This window comes from Equus caballus, chromosome 6, assembly GCF_041296265.1.
Source record: "Equus caballus isolate H_3958 breed thoroughbred chromosome 6, TB-T2T, whole genome shotgun sequence".
Taxonomy (NCBI): Eukaryota; Metazoa; Chordata; class Mammalia; order Perissodactyla; family Equidae; genus Equus; species Equus caballus.
In genome coordinates this window covers 41,803,188-41,821,635 of record NC_091689.1, presented here as the reverse complement: position 1 = coordinate 41,821,635, position 18,448 = coordinate 41,803,188, and the positions used below count along the sequence as shown (strand labels likewise).

General features: G+C 54.7%; 1 protein-coding gene across 1 annotated transcript in view; it reads right to left on the bottom strand.

The window, feature by feature from the left end:
* The window catches only part of CACNA2D4 (calcium voltage-gated channel auxiliary subunit alpha2delta 4), a 105,431-nt gene that overhangs the window by 2,254 nt on the left and 84,729 nt on the right, over window positions 1–18,448 (bottom strand). The window contains exons 27-35 of the mRNA XM_023642900.2: window positions 13,318–13,379; window positions 12,147–12,191; window positions 11,822–11,884; window positions 4,532–4,602; window positions 4,090–4,165; window positions 3,466–3,518; window positions 3,060–3,115; window positions 2,715–2,735; window positions 1,722–1,839 (exon numbers count right to left, since the gene is read on the bottom strand). Coding sequence (XP_023498668.1) covers window positions 1,722–1,839; window positions 2,715–2,735; window positions 3,060–3,115; window positions 3,466–3,518; window positions 4,090–4,165; window positions 4,532–4,602; window positions 11,822–11,884; window positions 12,147–12,191; window positions 13,318–13,379 — 565 coding nt within the window. The remainder of the gene's footprint in view (window positions 1–1,721; window positions 1,840–2,714; window positions 2,736–3,059; window positions 3,116–3,465; window positions 3,519–4,089; window positions 4,166–4,531; window positions 4,603–11,821; window positions 11,885–12,146; window positions 12,192–13,317; window positions 13,380–18,448) is intronic.

The window sequence follows — 18,448 nt, the reverse complement described above, 5'->3', positions numbered from 1 at the left end:
CCTTTGCAGTTGCACTGCTCCTTTCCTAGCAGAATGGAGAAGGCAAGGAAGACCAAACCAGGACTTTTTTTTGGTGAGGAAGATTGGCCCTGAGCTAACATCTATGGCAGTCTTCCTCTATTTTATGTGGGATGTGGCCACAGCATGGCTTGATGAGCGGTGCTAGGTCTGCACCTGGGATCCGGACCTGCGAACCCCAGGCCGCCAGAGTGGAGTGTGCAAACTTAACCGCTATGCCACCAGGCCGGCCCCCAAACCAGGACATTTTTAAGAGTGAAAGGAGTTGTTATTAATATATGCAGGGACAACTGGCATAAATCAAGACTGTCTCAAGCAAATAGGGAGGTGTGGTTATCCCTGCTTTGGGCAACTGCGGTGGGGGCAGGCCACGTGGGGAACATGCAATGCTCAGGCTTGGCCACAAGGTGGCACAGTGCCCCTGTGTACTGTCCAGGAGTCCTGTGGAAGAGCCAGGCAGTAAGGGGTTAGCATGGGAAGCCTGTCAGGCACAAGGCCCGGTGCATTACATAACAGCAGCTGCCGCCCACTGAGCATCTCCCCCAGGAGGCATGATTTTACACACACACACACACACACACACACACAGACGTACACAAGCACAGGTGTATGTTTAACATCCCCCACACCCTATGAAGTTGGTATTATTCCCTTCTTGTAGATGAGAAAACACGCTAGAAGGGGTTAAATAACTTCCCCAAGGTTACACAGCTAGGAGCAGCAGAGCCAGTTTTTAACTCAGATCAGTCTATTCTAAAGTCTTTGCTTTACAACACACCATTTAGTTTACCCTCACAAGAAGGATTTAAGGTAAGTGTGCAAATAACAATAGCCCCAAGAAAACCACTGTTGTGAGGTTAGTGTCCTCCCAACACTGCACACTAGTGTAAGAGGTGGAAAGCTGGCTCTGTCTGATGGCAAGGGCCGAGGCCTTGGGAGCTCAGGGCCATCCTGGGAAGGCCCTGGTGAATGGCAGGGCTGGCCAGGGGACACCCCAGAGGAGGCCACTGCCTCCCGGCCCAGGACAGAACTCCCGGTGGGGAGGTCCCCGAGTCGGGGGTGGGAGTCAGCAGGAGAGGACTTTTAGTCTGGCCTCCCTGGCTCCCTGCCCCAGGGCTTGGCAGAGCTGGCCGCATCTAGCGGGAGAAGGCCTGAGTCTGAGCTGGGCCCCCACATGCCAGGGGTGGTCTGACAAAGCTAGGAACCCTCCTCCACCCCACCCACTCCTGAGGCCATGCTCGAGCTCTCCTGCTTTTCTGCGTGGACAGGTTTCTAAGGGAGAGCTGACTTGTTTCTTTCTTAAATCTACCCTTGCCTTCCGAGGGCTTGCCTGATGGAATGGAGCTGCTGAGGGCTGGCCTCTGCCTAAGCGGGTGTAAGACAGACACCGAACTGTGGGATCATTTTTTCTGTCTGGGGTGGCTTTGGGGCCTGAGGTGGGGGTGGATCTGCTGACACAGGATCTGGCCTCAGGACCACCTCTCCCTAGTTCCCTGCCCAGCACACCCGCCATCCACTGTCCCCAGCTGGCCAGCTCACTTCATACCCTCTGCCTCAGCCTGTGCTTCCTCCACTGAGGAAAGTGTGAAACAAAGCCCTTTCACTGAGAGCCCCCCCTTTCTCCCCACTTTAAACACGGCTCCCTGTCAGTGACAAAGCCCCACCCCAAGGCAGAGGACAGGCAGAGCTGCCTCGGGTCTTACTTCTGGCAGGCCCCACACTCGATGACCCCGTTGGTCTCCCGGATGGCCATCTGGTGCACAAACACGGGGTACTCCGTGTCACAGGGCTGCAGCGTGTCCTGTTTCTTGTGCTTGTGGGCTATGGGGAGACAGAGGCACAGATGGGAGAAAGAGCATCACGGGAATTGGAAGGGCCTTAGAAGTCCGTGCCCGTGAGGATCTCAGCTTCAACACTTCCGGGGTGAGTGTGGGCACTACCAGTGAAGCACCTTCTAGTCTTTTGCAGATGGCTCCTTTGTCAGAAAGTTTTCAGGACTTGTAAAGGAGGGGTGGGGTGAGAGAAGGACAGGGAAGGGAAAGGAGCAGAGTGCACCACAGTGGAAGGGGCAGCAGCTTGGGCTTCAGAGGCCTTGGGTATCAGTGGTGTGTGATGGACACTGTCACCCAGTGTCCTTGGGAAAGCCACTTCCTTCCTCCCTCTGCAAGCTGGGGAGGGGCAGGTGTCAGCACCGATATGCAGGATCTGAGATGAGAGCAGAGGCAGTGGGAATGCCAAGGGCTGGCTTGGGGGAGACATCAGCCCCTTAATCCTCTTGCCCTCCCCTTCACTGTGGACAGGTGACATTTCTCAAGTCGAGTGAGGGTGCCTGAGCTGGAGGCGCTGCTGTTTCCTCCTCTGTGAGGAGACCTGGGGGCAGCTCATCTCACGTGTCCCAACCCCTGGACCACATCACCATTTTCCTCTTGGAATCGTAAACATTTTCACCCGAGGAGACAGCTGGCCTGTTTTATTTTCCCTGGGGTATAACTATACTTGTGTGGGATGAGATCTGGGCTACCCACTAAGAATGGGGCTTTAAATTGGGAGAGGCCCTCTGGGTCAGGGGTGTCCCAGGATGAAGAGAGCACAGCCCTTCTTGGATGCATCCTGGGATGGAGAGCTGAGGACAGGCCCTTTGCAGCTCTGTGGCTCCCAACCGACCCACTGGGGGCTCCTCAATTGATGCTACTTACAGTGATGGAAGACAGCTTTGGCTGTCCAGGACATGAGGCCCAGCAGAGGGTGGGCATGATGTCACATGAGGTCAGGATGTCACAGGGTGTTGATGTCACATGGAATGAATGATGTCACATGGAGCAGTGGTATCCCGAGATGGTATGACGTCACACACACAGATGCAGGGAGCCAGGAGTAAAGGGAAGGTGATGAGAGAAGGCCAAGCAGGGTGAGATATGAGCAATGAACTCTCCAGAGTCCCCCATCCCCTCTGTCATCCACCCAGAGGTGACAGGTGTCCAATTAGCTGACTGAAATGGCATTGATAGTAAACCCTCAGTTATGCAGTCGCGTCTACTCACCCTCAGCACCCCTGTCCACATGCCAGGAACCCCAGGCGCTCCACTCCAGCAGGAACCTGTCAGACACAGAACTGAATCTCGGACCCCTGCTTGCACTCCCCACCCAGGTCCCTGAGTGGGCTGGAGTGCCAGAGCCCCCAGATGGTGCCCGCTCCAGGCCCTCTCATCCAGGATACCCTCTGCCCTGCTGGAGGCTCCTGGATGAGCAGAGAGGGCTCCCTGGCAGCAGTGTGTAGGGAGGAGGTGCCATCTGTGCATGGCCAGTTCCACTCGGGGATCTTGCCTGCCTCCTCCTGGGTTGTGGGGACCTCAGGCAGCTCGTGCTCAAAGGGCTCCCTCATAAGCCACACCTGTGTGAGCCCCTCCCCAGCTCTGCCCCAGCCCCCAGCTTCAGCCCCTCACTCACAGCAGGAGCTCATTCACCAGCCACCTGGTAGCAGTCAGGAGGGCGGAGACGGGCTGGCAAGGAAAGGACACACCATTAATCCCAAGGCCTGGGTGACAGTGCTCCCCTTGGCATCAACATTACATACTACAACCCCCATGGCTCCCCGCTCCTGCTGCCACTACCTCCCACCCCTTCCCAGCAGGGGAGGGTTGGAAAGCTGAGTTATCGGGGAAATTCCTACTGCAGGGCAAACGCCTGGGGGTTGGACAATACCCATCGAGAAGGCCGGTCAAGCCCTCATGTGCATGAGCCACTCCGGGACATTTCTAGGATCCCTGATGACTTGTGTGACAGCACTAAGAGGTGAGGTTAGGAACAAAGCAAGAGAGGGGCTACAGTCTACTTTCTCTACCAGAGGCCCTGTTATTTCATGAGCTGCCAGAACAATTCCCCTGAAGCCCTAAAGATAACACCTCCGGACCTAGGGTGGGAGAAGGCCAAGTGCAGAGAGCAGGGAGGCAGGAAGAAGTCAGAGAGGGCCAGACGGCCAGAGGCTGGGTGAGAACAGGGACCAAGTGACCTCATTTTAGGACAGCAGGGGGCTTGCCGTCTGGTGGAAGAAAGGTCTGGGGTGACACTCACACTGACCAGGGGCCGGGCGGCGCTGGGATGGTGATTCTGGAGCTTGCACATGGCCTGGTAGTCATACATGGTCACTCTGAAAATCAGAAACAGGAAACAGCGAGTCCAGACTATCCCCTGTGCCCTGCCCCTGCCCCAGGGGAAGTGTGCAGCAGGGTCTCATTCATGGGGACTCGAGGGGGCGTGAGTTAGGACGGGCAGGTCAGCAGACGGCAGGTGCTGAGAACTACATTTCTGCACTTTGCTCCAGGGGCCCACACGACTGAGGCCCCTCTCCACCTCAAGTCAAGTCCCTGGCTTCAGAAAGGTTGCTTTTGGAGCTCTTTGGGGCTTTCGCTGGGGGTTTTTGAGGTCAGGATTCCGAGATCTGTCCGGACCATTTAGCATCAGATCCTGCCTTTTCTGTGTGTATTCAGACAGGGGAGAAGCGTGTCCCACTTACTGGCTGAACACCCCCATGCTGAGCAGCTGGGTCATAAGGGCACCATCCACCTCCCCCAGAAATCTTCCCACCTGTGAGGGAGAGAGGGCGAGAGGGAGGGAGAGAGAGCAGTGGAGCGAGGACTTGCACACTTCCCGCCTCAGCCCAGGGCTCATTTCTGAGCTCCAGACTTCAGCTGCCAATTGGGTTTTCCCAGCAGAAGCCCTTCAACATAATCAAGCTGAACCCATTCCACCAACCCTCCTTTAACCTGCTCCCTGCCACACTCTCTCTCAGAGCTTTTTAAACTGTTATAATCCATTAGTTGGCTATGAAATCAGTCAAGGGGTTGCAATCAGATTTTTTTAAGGGTCCAGAATTCCTTTGAACAATTCAGTGAGAACCGTGCAGTAAGGTTAAACAGGGTTTTCTGAAACTTGATTTGTTGTATGTGCCGTGTGTTCGGGAGTGTGTGTGGGCGAGCGCTGGATCCGATCTAAACGGCGTTTCTTTCTGTGGGTTGTGGTCGAAGGTTCAGAAGCAGCGCTCCGTCTCCTGCAGATCCTGATCGCTCCGCCGGGGAGGCTGGGGCCCCGGAGCCGCCTGTGATTCCCCCCACCCACTATATCCAAGTATCAATGTGCCCTGTGGGTTTGCCATGCACCATTCCCACTCCACGACAGTGACTTAACCCGAGCCCTCGTCCCCTCAGCTGCCCACTCCACCCTCCTGAGGGCTCTCCCAGTCCGCAGGCACTGCTGCCAGAATAGTCTCCCTCAAACACAGCTGGGATCCAGTCACTCTCTTCTTTGTTCCCTAAAGAACAAAACAAGACCCCTAGGGCCACGAGCCGGGCAGTCTCCTCCGAGTCCCTCCGCTTCTCAGCCTCAGGCCCGCGCCAGCCTCAGCCTCACTCCCACGCTGTCCTCTCTGCTTGCCCTGGCCTCTTCTTCTGTGCTTTCTCCATAGCAGAGCGGGAAGAGCTTGAATTTAGGTGTTGGATTTTGATTCAAATCCTGGCTCCGCCACTGCCTGCTGTGTGGCCGAGGGCCCGTTGTTAGAATGATTAGGGATAGCACGTGCCAGATGCTTGCCACACAGTAGGTACTTGGTCAGTGGCGGCCAGGAAGACAAGGAGCCGCTCTCGGCCTTGGCTCTCCCCACCTGGATTACCCTTCCTCAGTCCTCACTCCAAGGAGCTTTTCTGCTCACCCTCCTCCGAGAAGTCTTTCTTTTCTCACCTTTCCAGTCAGAATTAATGCCTCCTTCCTCTGCCTCTGAAACTGACAGGCCAATGACAAAAGCACGCAGCAGAGAATCGAGAGTTGGAGCCACGAGATATTCATCACGAGATATTGTCTGAGCTCTCCTCTCTGCCCGGAAGGCCATCTGTCCTGACTGGGAGGCCTGAAGAGGGCAGTGGACAGCACAGGGGGCAGCAGGGAGGAGCTGAGGGCATTCCAGGGACAGACGGGCAAGCGGGAAGGGGAGAGGCATCCATCCTGCCTGTTGTCCACGGTGCAGCCCTGAAGCCCCCTGAAGTCCGTCACCTCCAGCCATCCCTCTTAGCCGGGGCCGGCTTTTTGCCATTCCAGTTATGCGTGTGTGCGTTCCTGCATTCCCAGACAGCGAGATCCTGGCGGGCAGAAATCCCCCCCGCTGCTCCCCAGAGACCATACGGGTCCAGCCCATGGTTGCGATTCCGTGCATATTTGCTGAAGGCACATGTGAGCAGTGCACGAGGGAATGAACGAACGCTCTGAGTACTCTGCTCCCTGGGAAAAGTGCAGGGGGGAACTGAAGCTCCTGATGCGGCTGGCCCGGATTGCCACGAGGCTGTCCCCTTCTCTTTCCTATTCTAGGCTTATTCACCAACAACGCTGTTGTTCAGACACTTGATTCTGAGAAGGGAGGTCCCTGACAGGAAGACAAACTCCCGGACACTGGAAAAAATGTATGCTTCGCTGTGCATGCACGGCTTGATTTTCTAGGATGTGTCACTTTGGCAGAGATGCCCCATCCCCACTTCTTCAGTGAGGCAACCCTGACTTTCACTATAGTAGCAGTGTGCTCAGCTACAAGACTACATTTCCTAGACTCCCCAGCAGCTGGGGCCAGCCAATGAAATGCGAGAAAAGACACTGGGTGGGACTTCCGGGACTCTTTTTAAAGGGAGATGACTGCGGGAGGGGGACCTCATTCATAGCTGTTGCCCTCCCCTTTCTTCTTGTCTGGAAAGTGGACAAGGAGGCAGGAGTTCCTATAGCCATGTTGTGGTCCTGAGGATGGGGACATCTGGTGACCGTCATACCAACCAGGCCTGGACTGCCTTCATCCATTCTTTTATGTGAGAGATTAAACCTTTAATTTGTTTAGGACACTTCAGTGGGGACTTCAGTCCTGACAGCAGAGCACAGTTGCTAGCTGATAGTTCACTGGAACTTTATCGGAGTGAATCAGTGCCTCAAATAGGTAAATTGATCAGTTCTTGACCCTGCAGAGCCAAGGTCCAAACACTCAACCTCGGGTACCCTGTCAGTTCAGGACCCCCAGATGGAACGTGAGGTGGCACCCAAAGCCCAGCCCAGCACGGGCACTGGAGCCTGCGCGCAGCCACGGCACCACCAGGGGCTGCAGCTCTACCTGCCGTCCAGCTTGCTGTCGCCAGGGCAGGGTTCTGCCTTCGCTGTGGGTGACGCACAAACAAGCAATGGTCCACTGGGCTGCCTGAGCTCTGGGGCTGGATGAAAGGGGCCTGAGCTCCCTGAGTTTCCAGCCTGTGATGAGGCAGGAGTGAGGTGGGGTCCCGCCGAGGAGTCGGGAGCAGGAAGCAGCTGGGCAGGAGCAGTGAAGAAAGCAGAATTGATGAGCATCCTGCTGGCCAGGCGGCAGCCCCTGGGCATGGCTAATTTGCATGCCTGGTTGAGGCTGCTGTCCCCAGAGAGGAGGGGGACCAGAGGGTGGGTGGGGGCGCTCCTGACTCTGGTGACGGAATGGAGCAAATGTCACATGGCCTCCTTACCTAGGGACAGCCTCAGTTTCTTCTCTAAAAATGGGGTAACGCATCTTCTTGAGGGGTGTGAGGATTAAATGAGGTACCAGAGTAAACTCACTGTGGGTGGCTCCTAGGGGGACCTATTGCCTTCCATTCCTTCCTAGTGCGCAGCCTCACTTGACTGCTCTGAACTGCCCAGTGTATTGACAAGAACTTTTGGCCCCACGGGGCGTCAGGAAGAGCGTGGGGGAGTGGGCACGCGCACGGTGCTCTGGGGAGAGGCACCGGGTCCGGTGAAGGCAGCGGAGGGCTGCTGCCAGAGCCCAGGGGGTAGGGACATGCTGAGGCAGGCTGGGAGGACTGGGGGCTGGAGGGGCCAGGTCAGGAGCCCGTGCAGCAGGGCGCACGGAGGTTTCTCCTGCACCCCCCACACAGCACGGGGAGCAACGAGGGGAGGCCGCCGTGCTGAGTGGGAGAGGAGACAAAGGCTTGGGCAGGGGTACAAGGAGGCAGGGAGGTGAAGGAGGACGGAAGGAGACAGTAGCTGAGGCTCGAGCGCAGACCAGAGGCCCTGTGAGGGCAGAAAGCGTTGCCCTCATCTGAGAGCCTTGCCAGCCCTGGCTCTGCAGGCTGGGTGGGGAGCGGGGAGCTAGGGCGGGTGCTGTGCCCTCTGAGAGATCCAAGTCCCTCAGGGAAAGTTGCCTGGGTGGGGAGTCTGATTTTCTGGGCTCCACTCCCTCTTTGAGGTCCGTTTTGAAGCTCCCATGTGTGGGAGCTACCCACAGGCAAATGATGGGACCTAGAGTCCCCGGATCCAGGGTGACAGAGCCACTGTAAACGTTACAAAGACCCAGGGAGCTGTTGTCACTATTCTGGCCCCAGCCGTCTGCTCTCTTTCTAGGCCCCAGATAGAAGGCTGTAATCCTGTCGTTTGTAGTTCTTTATTCTAAGAATGAGCCCCAGGCTGGAAGAGAGGCCCAGTGGGGCCAAACGCCTGACCAGCAGGCCTGGAACACCCCCAGGATCAGGAGAGAGCCAAGCCCCTTCCTCGGGCAGGCTGCAGACGGGGCCCTGGGGCTCCTGCACTGGACAGTTGGCTGAGCAGGGGCCTTACTGAGGAAGGGCTGGGAAGGACTTTGGGAAGAATCTTTGGATCTGGATCTGTGACAGGTTTCCCTCCCCAGGACCCTGGATGGACCTCGGCAGGGACAAGTAGCCTGGACCTTCTGACACATTAGCCCAGTGGAGCAAGCGCATCCAGACTAATAGCCACTGACACTAAGGCCCAGGCAGTGGTCCTCAGAGTTCCTCACACATCAGACTCACAGGAGGGCTTCTTACAGCACAGACGGGGGGCCCCACCCCCAGAGTTTCTGATTCCCTAGGTCTGGTGTGGGGCCTGACAACTTGCATTTCTACCAAGCTCCCAGATGCTGCTGTTGCTGCTACTGGCCCCCCCACCACGCTCTGAGGCCTAGGGATAAAAGGGGGGAGGGAGGAATGAAGGGGTTGGGGGAGCGGCCAGGTCACGTTGCCCTTGATAGCACTTGGGTGTGCTTGGGGAGAGGGGCAGGTTTGGGTAGGTGGGTAGGAGTTTGTGGTGGGATGACTCTGAAGGGGTTCACACGGGCCCCAGCCTCTTTATAGTCGTGCCCTTCCAGAAGCCCTGCCCCTTGAGCATGGACTGGGCCTGGTAACTTGCTTCTCGTGAACAGAATGTGGTCAGAGTGATGGGAAGTCTCTCCTGAGATCAGATTCTCAAGACTGTGCCTCCCGTCTTGCTCTCACACTCTCGCTGGGCCTTCCTGGCTTGCTCACTTGGATGAAGCGAGCAGCCCTGGAGGGAGCTGTCCTGTGGAGAGGCCCATGTGGCACCTGAGTCCTGCCAGCACCCATGGGAGTGAGCTTGGACACTGACCTCTCTCTAGTCAGCCACGAAGTGACTGCAGCCCTGGCTGATACCTTAAGTGAGAGACCCAGAATCACCCAGCGAGGCCACACCCTCGCTGGCTGTCTCTGGTCTGGCTGTCATTCCCTGTGTGCCTCTCATAACCTGACGCAGCTCAGGTCGTGGGGTCAGAGGTCAGAGTGAGGAGGAGAGCTGAGCCTCGGCCCCAGCCTTGCAGCTCAGCTCCTGGAGGCCTAGGTCGTGATTCTGCAAAGTGAATGAACTCTTCCCTGGCCCGCAGTAGGGGCTCGGTGGGAGAATGGCTGTCCAGGAGCCAGGACTTGCAGCCTCCACGTCCACCAGAGAAGGCCAGTCTCCCTGGGGCCACCAGCCCTGCCCCACGCATTCTGGAGTCCCAGCAAAACCAGTGCTCTCCCAGCTTGGTTTCCCTCAACACGAGTCTTTCCTGGATATCCCTTGCTCGCTATTGCTGCTCTCCACCTATATTTCTAGGTTCGAAGTCTGGCTTTTCTGTAGCTGTGAGTTTTGGGGTTAATAACCTAAACTTGCAGAGTCTCAGTTTTTTCCCCGGCATAAAATGAGACTAAGAGCATCAGCAGGGATGATGAGGGAAGGCCTGCCTCCCTGGGCGCCTTGCGGTGTGGGGGCGGGGCGCAGGGGTGTGTTGGGGGCCAGGGGAACTTCAGGCTCTGCAGGAGTCCCTGGGAGGCCCTGACCCTATTATGAAGATTAAATTTTATTTCATTTACATAAGATGAGGGATGGCTTTTAAAACTACACACCATGCAAAAAGATAATATAATAGTTGATAAAATAAGGGTAAATAAGCTAAGTTTTTAAAAACCATATTTATAAAATATGTCTCTGAGTAACTGTTTGTTACCATATATTATCCATATTTGTACCAAGTGACATCACGGCTGTGAAGACACATGAGCAAATGTGGTCTGGGTGGACGAGGACCAGAGTGGCCCCAATGGGTTATGCACAGGGCCCCTTGGGGGACTGCCTCTCCTGAAGTGGCCCCGAGCCGGTTGGTTTCCCTCCTGGGCCCACTCCCTGCAAGGCTGGCCCAGCTGCCTTGAGCAGGAGTCAGCCAACAAGGGCCCTGGGGCCAAATCTGGCTCACCAGGGACTGATGTCAGCCCCTGAGCTAAGAGTGCTTTTCTACTTTGAAATGGTTGGGAAAAAATCAAAAGATTAATACTATTTCATGACTCATGAAAATTATATGAAATTGAAATTTTGAAACTGAGAATGAAGGAGTTAAAATTTCCCTGGATTAGGGTGACACTCTGCCTCGTACCCACAAGGTTAACATGGGAAAGAAAATAACCCAAGTTTCTGAGCTTGCCTTGTAGTTTGGGGCTCAGCAAATACAAAATTATGATTGTTCTTTCTCTAATAGCTTTCTGAGCACATGCAGAGGCCGGGGGCATCCATAAGCCTGAGGGAGAGTTAGGTGTGCCGTCAGCTATGAGGTGAGAAAGGAGTGCCTCCATTGTTTTATTTCCCCTCTAGCAAAGGGAGGGCCAAGCTTGGTGGGTTAGAGTAGAGTTTTCCACAAGGCATGTCCAGACAGGAAGAGGACACACAGTGAGGAAGGCCTGGCCCTTCTGGGCCCCACGAAGGTGGGAGGGGACGGTGCTCTGGTCTGAGTGCCTCACCCGAATTCACATGTTGACACCTCACCCACATGGCGACCGTAAGGGGGGTGATCAGGCCATGCAAGCAAAGCCCTCAGGAACAGGATTAGTGTCCTTATAAAAGAGACTCCAGAGAGCTCCCTGGTCCGCTCCACCACGTGAGGACACAAGGAGAAGTCTGTGACCTGGAAGAGGGCCCTCACCCGAGCATGATGCCACCCTGATCTCAGACGCCTGGCCTCCAGCCCACAAGGAATAAATTCCCGTTGTTTAGAAGCTGCCCCGTCTGTGGTATTTTCTTATAGCAGCCTGAGTGGCCCAAGCGAGGGCGGGTGAAGGCAACAGAAGGGAGTGAGACGATGAGCAGTGGGAGGGTGCTTAGGACTCTGGGAGGTCCCCCAAAGGCCAGGCCAGAGGGCAGCACAGCACAGCACCGAAAACATGGGTCCCTGAGATGCAGCTCTGCCCAGCCTCTCCTCATCGTGTGGACAATTTCCCCACCAACCACAGGAGAAGACCAGTTAGTTACCAACAAATAAGGAAGTAACATTGTCTCTGCTCATCTGAGTTGAAATGTGTCTGAATTTTGTAACCTTGCTAGGATGACTCTGGTTTCAAGGAGAAACTCCTTTTTCTTCAGGCCTTTTACTCCGATTGGCTCTAACCCAGGATTGCTTCCTGGGGCCGTCAGCCCTTTCTTTGACTGACATGGCTGTTGGGTGACTAGACTCCTCCCTAATTCCATTTCCCCAAGACCTTACCTCCTGGGACATCTCTGAGATCAGAATGAACCCGTTGTTGTCGATGACAAAGCAGTCCAGGTCCTGGGAAGAAACCCAGAAAGGAGGGAGGTCATGGCCAGGCCCTACCACTGACCCCTGGGTCTCCTGCCTGTCCTGATGGTTTGGGAAGGCAGGTCTCGATGTCCAGTGGAAAGGTACCCTCTGTGGAGCCCAGCACTGCAGGGGAGGAGGGCAGCTGGGAAGGAGGGCAGCTGGGAAGGAGGGGAGCTGGCCCATCGAGAGCACATGGGTCGAAGGGCCCACGGTTCCCGCTTCCACGCTCTTCACATGCGGAGGAACTTACATTGTCCTGGCAGCTCTTTGGGCAAGGCCCATCCACAGGGCTACACTGGAAGGAAGAGGAGAAACTGTGAATTGTGTAGCCTGTGTGAATGTGTGGGAGATATGTGGTTGTCAGCATGTCTGAGTGTTGTGTGTGTGGTACATCTGCCTTGTGTATTTATGTGTAGGGAATGGTGGATGTGTGTTTATGGTATACTTGTGTGTGCACGTGTGTGTACTGTATATATGTTTGGTGTGTGTCTGTCTGTGTATGGCATATGTGGCGTGTGTGTGGTATGCCTGTGTTGTATGTGTAGGTATTTGTGTGGTGTGTGATGTGTGTATGGGTGCATGTATTGTATGTATGTGGGGTGTGTGTCAGTGGGGTCAGGTCACTGAGAAGCAGGACCCTTGCTGGCTGGCAGCAGCCCAAGCACACAGGATCAGCCTCCTGGGAGGGAGCCACGGCCCCTGCAGCCCATGGGGGAGGGGAGGAGGTCAGTGCATCGCTGGAAGCCTCGTGGGGTGGCTTCATGGGGCCTCTCCGGAGGCTCCTGTCCTTTGTCATCCTGCATGATGACTCCAGGTCCCAGGGCTGGTGCCCCTCCCCTCCCATGCCTTCCGTCTTCATTCTGTGGTTCCCTAAACCTGCTCAAAGTGAGGACGCAACAAGTGAACGGGGGCCACGGAACAGCGGAGGCTTAGTGCCGTGGGGACAGATTTGGGGCTGGAGGCCCTTGTGGAGGATGGTGAGGATACCCAGGAATACAGCTGAGTTGGAGGGCACCGGGGGAGCAGAGGCAGGAAGGGAAGAGGCGGAATGGGAAGGACTATGGCAAGGCAGAGCTCTCAGTGGCCGGGACCACAGTCATGGCTTGGATCTTGGCTGGAGGGACCTGTGGGGCAGGGCGGGTGGGGCTGTGTGGTGGCTTTAGGGCAGCAGAGACGGAGCGAAATGCAGAGGGGACACTGTGTCCTGCCTTTTGCCCCTAGGTCTGAGCTGAGAGAGAGTACTGGAGTAAGGAGGCAGCAAAGGCATGGGGAACCAAGAAAGGAGAGAAGGAAGGAAGGGACCCAGGAGAGCTGACTGAGAGCCCAGGAGGCTGGCTGAGAGGCAGTGGGGCAGCCGCTCCTCCCCCGGAGATGCTGGCGTGTCCTCCAGCCCTGACCTGGCCCGGCACCATCGCACCCACCTGCTGTGTCGCTGCCCAGAACGTGCGCTGCAGGAACTCCAGCCTCATTTGGACGCCCACCGCTGCAAGGAAGTGGGAAGAGGGCAGCAAGACCATGTGTTTTTGGGGAGGGGGTGGTGGGAGGGAAGAGACAATGAGAGAGAAAAATAGATTCAAGTTAGAGAGAGGAGGTGTATCAGCAGGAACTGAGGGGAGAGAGAGCACCCGGGCAGAGAGCGGATGGGGAGCTGAGTCAGACGGCAGCCTGTGAACTGAGGTTCTGGGGTGGGGGGAGACTGATGGCTTCTGTCTCTCCACAACAAACAGCACCAGGAAATGCCCCAAGAGGAAGGTAAGGCCCAGGTTCCAGAGAACAGTGAGGACGCCATATCCTCGGATCTCGGGACGTCAAGGCAGGTGCCCTGGGGAGACCATTCTCCCCTGTCCCACAGAAGGAAAACAGAGGCGGAGAGGCAGAGACATTTGTTCAAGGTCGCATGACCCAAGCGGTGGCTGAGACTGGAACTTAGGCCACTGCAGGCTGGGCAACTCATGGGGCTTCCTAGATGTTAAGCCTGACGTAACAACCTCTCTTGCACCCAATTCCTGCTCAAGGTCTCCCCTACTTTGTAAGAAGGCTCTTTCCTTCCTGAAAGTCACGATCAGATTTACCCATGTTTGCAGGTAGGTTCCAGAAAACTGGAGACGCTACCAGCCCACAAAAACTACTCTTTTGATGACGCCACTTACAAGGGCCACCCATGCTTCTTTGGTTCCCAAATAGGCTTGGAGAACCCAAGCTGGTGCTCACATGCTAAGAGAAATCTGGGGCTAAAGAACAGAAAGAAAAGGCAGGTTATATTGAAAAGAAAAAGAATGAAAATACCAGGCTGACGTCCTACTGTCTGGTGTAATAATGTCGCAAAGGTGTCGAGTGCCAGGCACCCTTACATCCATGAGCTTATTTCATCCTCACAGCAGATGGGCTCTGTTACTTTATTCGGACGTCACGGCTGAGGAAATGAGGCCTCACAGAGATTACATGTCTGGCTCAAGTCCTCTAGCCCCTAACTACAGAACCAGGACGAACAGGGTCTGTCTCTAAGGCTCTTCACCTCTCTGTTCTCTAGGCCTGAAGGAAGGAGCCGAGAGGCATGGACAGCACTTCCCTCTGGGGCTTCTGTTCCCTCCTCTGGAAAGTGGAGATGGATCTGGGTCCCTAGCCACTATGCCACGGTCATGAGACATTCAACCATCACCTCAGTGACCATCCATTGGAGAGATTTTCCCTCACAATCATTCTGACTTCCTGAGATGCAACTGGTTCTTCTAAAAGAGACTAGAGTTCCAGTCTGGCACAGAGACACAGAATTGTATGCTTTTGTTTTTTCAATTTGGAACGATCCCAGAAAAGTTTGATGAGGGAAAAAACAGAGAGACCAGAGCAGAGTCAGGGGGCCAGATTTCTAGCCCTGGGTCTGTCAGGGCTGTGATCTTTGAATGTGTTTCCTCAGTTGCAAAATGTTTCCTGATTACATTTTCCCTAGAAAGGCAGAATGAATGTAAGACCGTTGGGGCTCGAATGAGATAATGTGTGAGAATATCATTCTAGACTAGAGTCTTGGTTCTCAAATTTTAGCATCCATCAGGATCACCTGGAAGGTTTGTTGGAACCCAGTCCCCAGAGTTTCTCATTCATAGGCCTGCGCAGGGCCTGAGAATTTGCATTTCTAAAGTGCTCCCAGGTGATGCTGATGCTGCTGGTCCAGGGACCATATTTTGGGAACTGCTGATGGAAAGCGTCGCTGTCTGATTGAGCTTTCTGAGGTGATGGAGCTGTTCCAGATCTGCACTGTCCCATACAGTAGCCACTAGTTACACGGGGCCATTAGGCCCTTGAACTGTGGCTAGTGTGACCGAGGACCTGAACTTAAAATTTTTAATTTAATTTTAATTAATTCAAATTTAAGTAGCTATACATGGCTGGTGGCCACCATATTGGACTACAGAATTCTAGAGCTCATCTGAATTTACAGACAAAGAAACCAAGGCCCTAAGAGACCCATCCCTCCCTTGGCATCTTACAGCAATTCTATGGCTGGAGCTCTGGCTGGCCTTCTTGAATAGGTCCTACAATATGGGGACATTTGAGTTCTCTGGGGGCTTTGCTGCTTCAGTGTCCAGGTAGCTGAAAGGAGTGGGTGGGAAGGGGACAGGTAGAGCCACTTCTAGCGTCATGACAAAGACGAGAGACACAGACTCAGCACGTGATCATGGGCGGGGCATGTGCTGGGGGTCCAGCACTGGCTGCCACACCCCTCTCCTCCCTCTCGCATTTCTCTATAGAGAGGCTGCAGGTGGCCCTCCGGTCTCTCCCCCTTACTCTTCCTTTTAAAACCACCCTCGAGGGCCCGGCCCCCTGGCCGAGTGGTTAAGTTCGTGCGCTCCGCTTCTGCGGCCCAGGGTTTCGCTGGTTTGGATCCTGGGCGTGAATGGCTCATCAGGCCGCACTGGGGTGGCATCCCACATGCCACAACTAGAGGGACCCACAACTAAAATATACAAGTATGTACTGGGGGTACTTGGGAAGAAAAAGCAGAAAAAAAAGAAGATTGGCAACAGTTGTTAGCTCAGGTGCCAATCTTTAAAAAATAAATAAATAAAGCCACCCTTGATAGTCAACTTAGACAGATTTCTTTCACCTGTAGAAAACGGCTGCGTGGAAGAGAGGAACCTTCTGGAAACTGTCAGAGAGGAGTCACATCAATGCTTAGAATGATCAAGTCTTTGGGATTTAAGAGTTTATTTACCCCTGTCTTTAGCCTCCATGGTCAATGAGCTCCCAGAATAGCCCCAAAGCCAGGCTGCCCCTCCGCTTGATTGCTCAGCGTCAAGTCTCGTAGAATCGCGGGCTCTCTGAGCTGGAAGAAATTCTCTGATTCTAACACAGGGAGTCTTGAGAGGGTGGGAGTTAACTCTTCTCTAGTGAAACAGGTTTTGGAGGCTCTTGGGTGGAAATGGGAGGAGCAGGGCACAAAGCAGACTCTCTGCTGCCAAGTTCCATCTCATGGCTGGACCAGAAGTCCTGCAAGGCAAGGCCTGGGTGCTTTACGTCTGGGGATCCTCTGCAAACTTAGGAGATTCCAGCTGCCTACCGACAGCTCCATTGTGTCACCAATAGGCATTTCAAACTTCCCATGTTCAAAACCTGATTCTGGACTTTCTTCCCCAAACGTGACCCTCCTTGAGACTTCCCCATTTGGGGGCACATTTTCTACCTAATTGCTATAATTTTCCCTCATCCCATCCAAGTTCTACAGACCTTATTCCAAAACTTCATAAATCTGCCCATTTCTCTACCTCCACTGCTACCACCCTGGGCCAAATCAGCATCCCTCTCGCCTGGATATGCCATAGGGCCCTACGCAGTCTCATAACCACCAGAGTGACGCTTCTAAAGATCAGATCATGTCACTCCCTTGCCTAAAACCTTCCAGTGCCTTCCCACTGCTCTTGGAACAAAATCTCAACTCCTTAGTAATCTGGCCTATAAGACTCCAGAGCAGCTGGCCCTGCTGATCTCCCTGATTTCAACCTGAATCACTTTCTGCTTCAATCATGCTAAGGCTGGTCCCCGCCCGAGGGCATCTGCATCAGCTGTCCTCTCTTCCTGGAATGGCCTTTCCCTAGACCTTTACATGGCTGGCTCCTTCTTACCGTCAGATCTCAGCCCAAACGTCATCTCCCAGCCCTGACCCCGGATAGAGCAGTCCTCGCCTTTGCCGTGCATTCTCTAGCTCATCACTCTTTTTATTTTCTAAGCAACAAGATTTATTTGTCTTATCCTCCTTTATTGTCTGTCTCACCCCATTAGAATGGGGGCTGACAGTAGGCAAGGAGGTTGAGTTCTGATCTCTAGCACCTAGAATAGAACCTAGCACATAGTGGGCCCCAATAAATATTTTTTGAGCTAAATAAATAAATACTCGTGACTTCCATTGAGTCAGCCACTTGACTGGGAGGCAAATTCTGCAAGATCTCTCTGTCCCTTCCCTCCAGGGTTCGAGACCTGGCTGTACTCGCTTCTCCCATACGGAGCCCTGCCCTCCTACAGATGCTCGACTTGAGAGCCTAGAGATTCAGCTGTGCTCTGATTCCCTCGAAAACCTAGGAGGGAATCCACTAAGAAACGGGGAACTTAGGTGAGAGACAAAGAAGAACTTCCTCATGGTAAGAGCTGTTGGACGCTGAGAACAGGGCTGGTGTAGAATGGGGAGGGCAGTGAGGAGCGTGGGGACACCTTTCACAACAAATTGACTGTGTTCTGCCGTGTCTTTAATCATTTCAAACCCTTCTGTTCAACTCCTGCCTCACAACCCAAATTGTGCTTTTCCACCCCAGACACAAAGAGAGCCCAGCCTTCACTCCTGGGACACCCGCCGGGGCTGCCCTCAGATCCCCATTCGCCGGCTATTGTCAGAGCCTTGCTGGACCTCCAGCTGTGGGGAGCATGAGGCTGGCCGCACCCCCTACAGCACCTCCTGTAAGCCTGTGTGCACAGGAGATGGTACCTCACGCTACCATGTGTGCTGACAGGCTCAGAACTCGGGAGGAAGAGAAATCCATCAAAGGGGCCCCAGGAATGTGAGGCCCCTGGCCTCTCGGGCTTTTCCTCTGGGGGTTATCAAGAGACCTCCCCCTCATGCCTGTGCATGGTGGGTCCTTGTTTTAGATCCTGGCCTTGGTCCCCAGGGGACTTGCCACAATCTGATGGAGGAGGAGAAATCTCAGATCCCCTTCCTCCTGTTGGCCCCCTCCCTCTCACCCAGCCTCCCTCCGCTGGGCTTCCTCCTGCTCTCCCTCTCTCACCTGCCTCTCCACAATGACCTTCCTCCAAAGCAGGGTTTCTTTAAGATCTCCTCGGCTGGCAGACAACCTAACAAAGAGCCTCAATAAGGCCACAGGAGGCAGACGGCTCATCAAGATGTACCTCTCTGCTCTGCGTCCCGGCTGTCACCTCCGTGCTGCTTTGTCGTCCCAGACAGCAAAACAAAACAGCTGTGCATGCACACTCACATGCACACACACAGAGAAATGGTCCCTGTAGGGGGCCGCGCTCCCAAGGGCTCGGAAACTCCAGCTTTTACTCCCC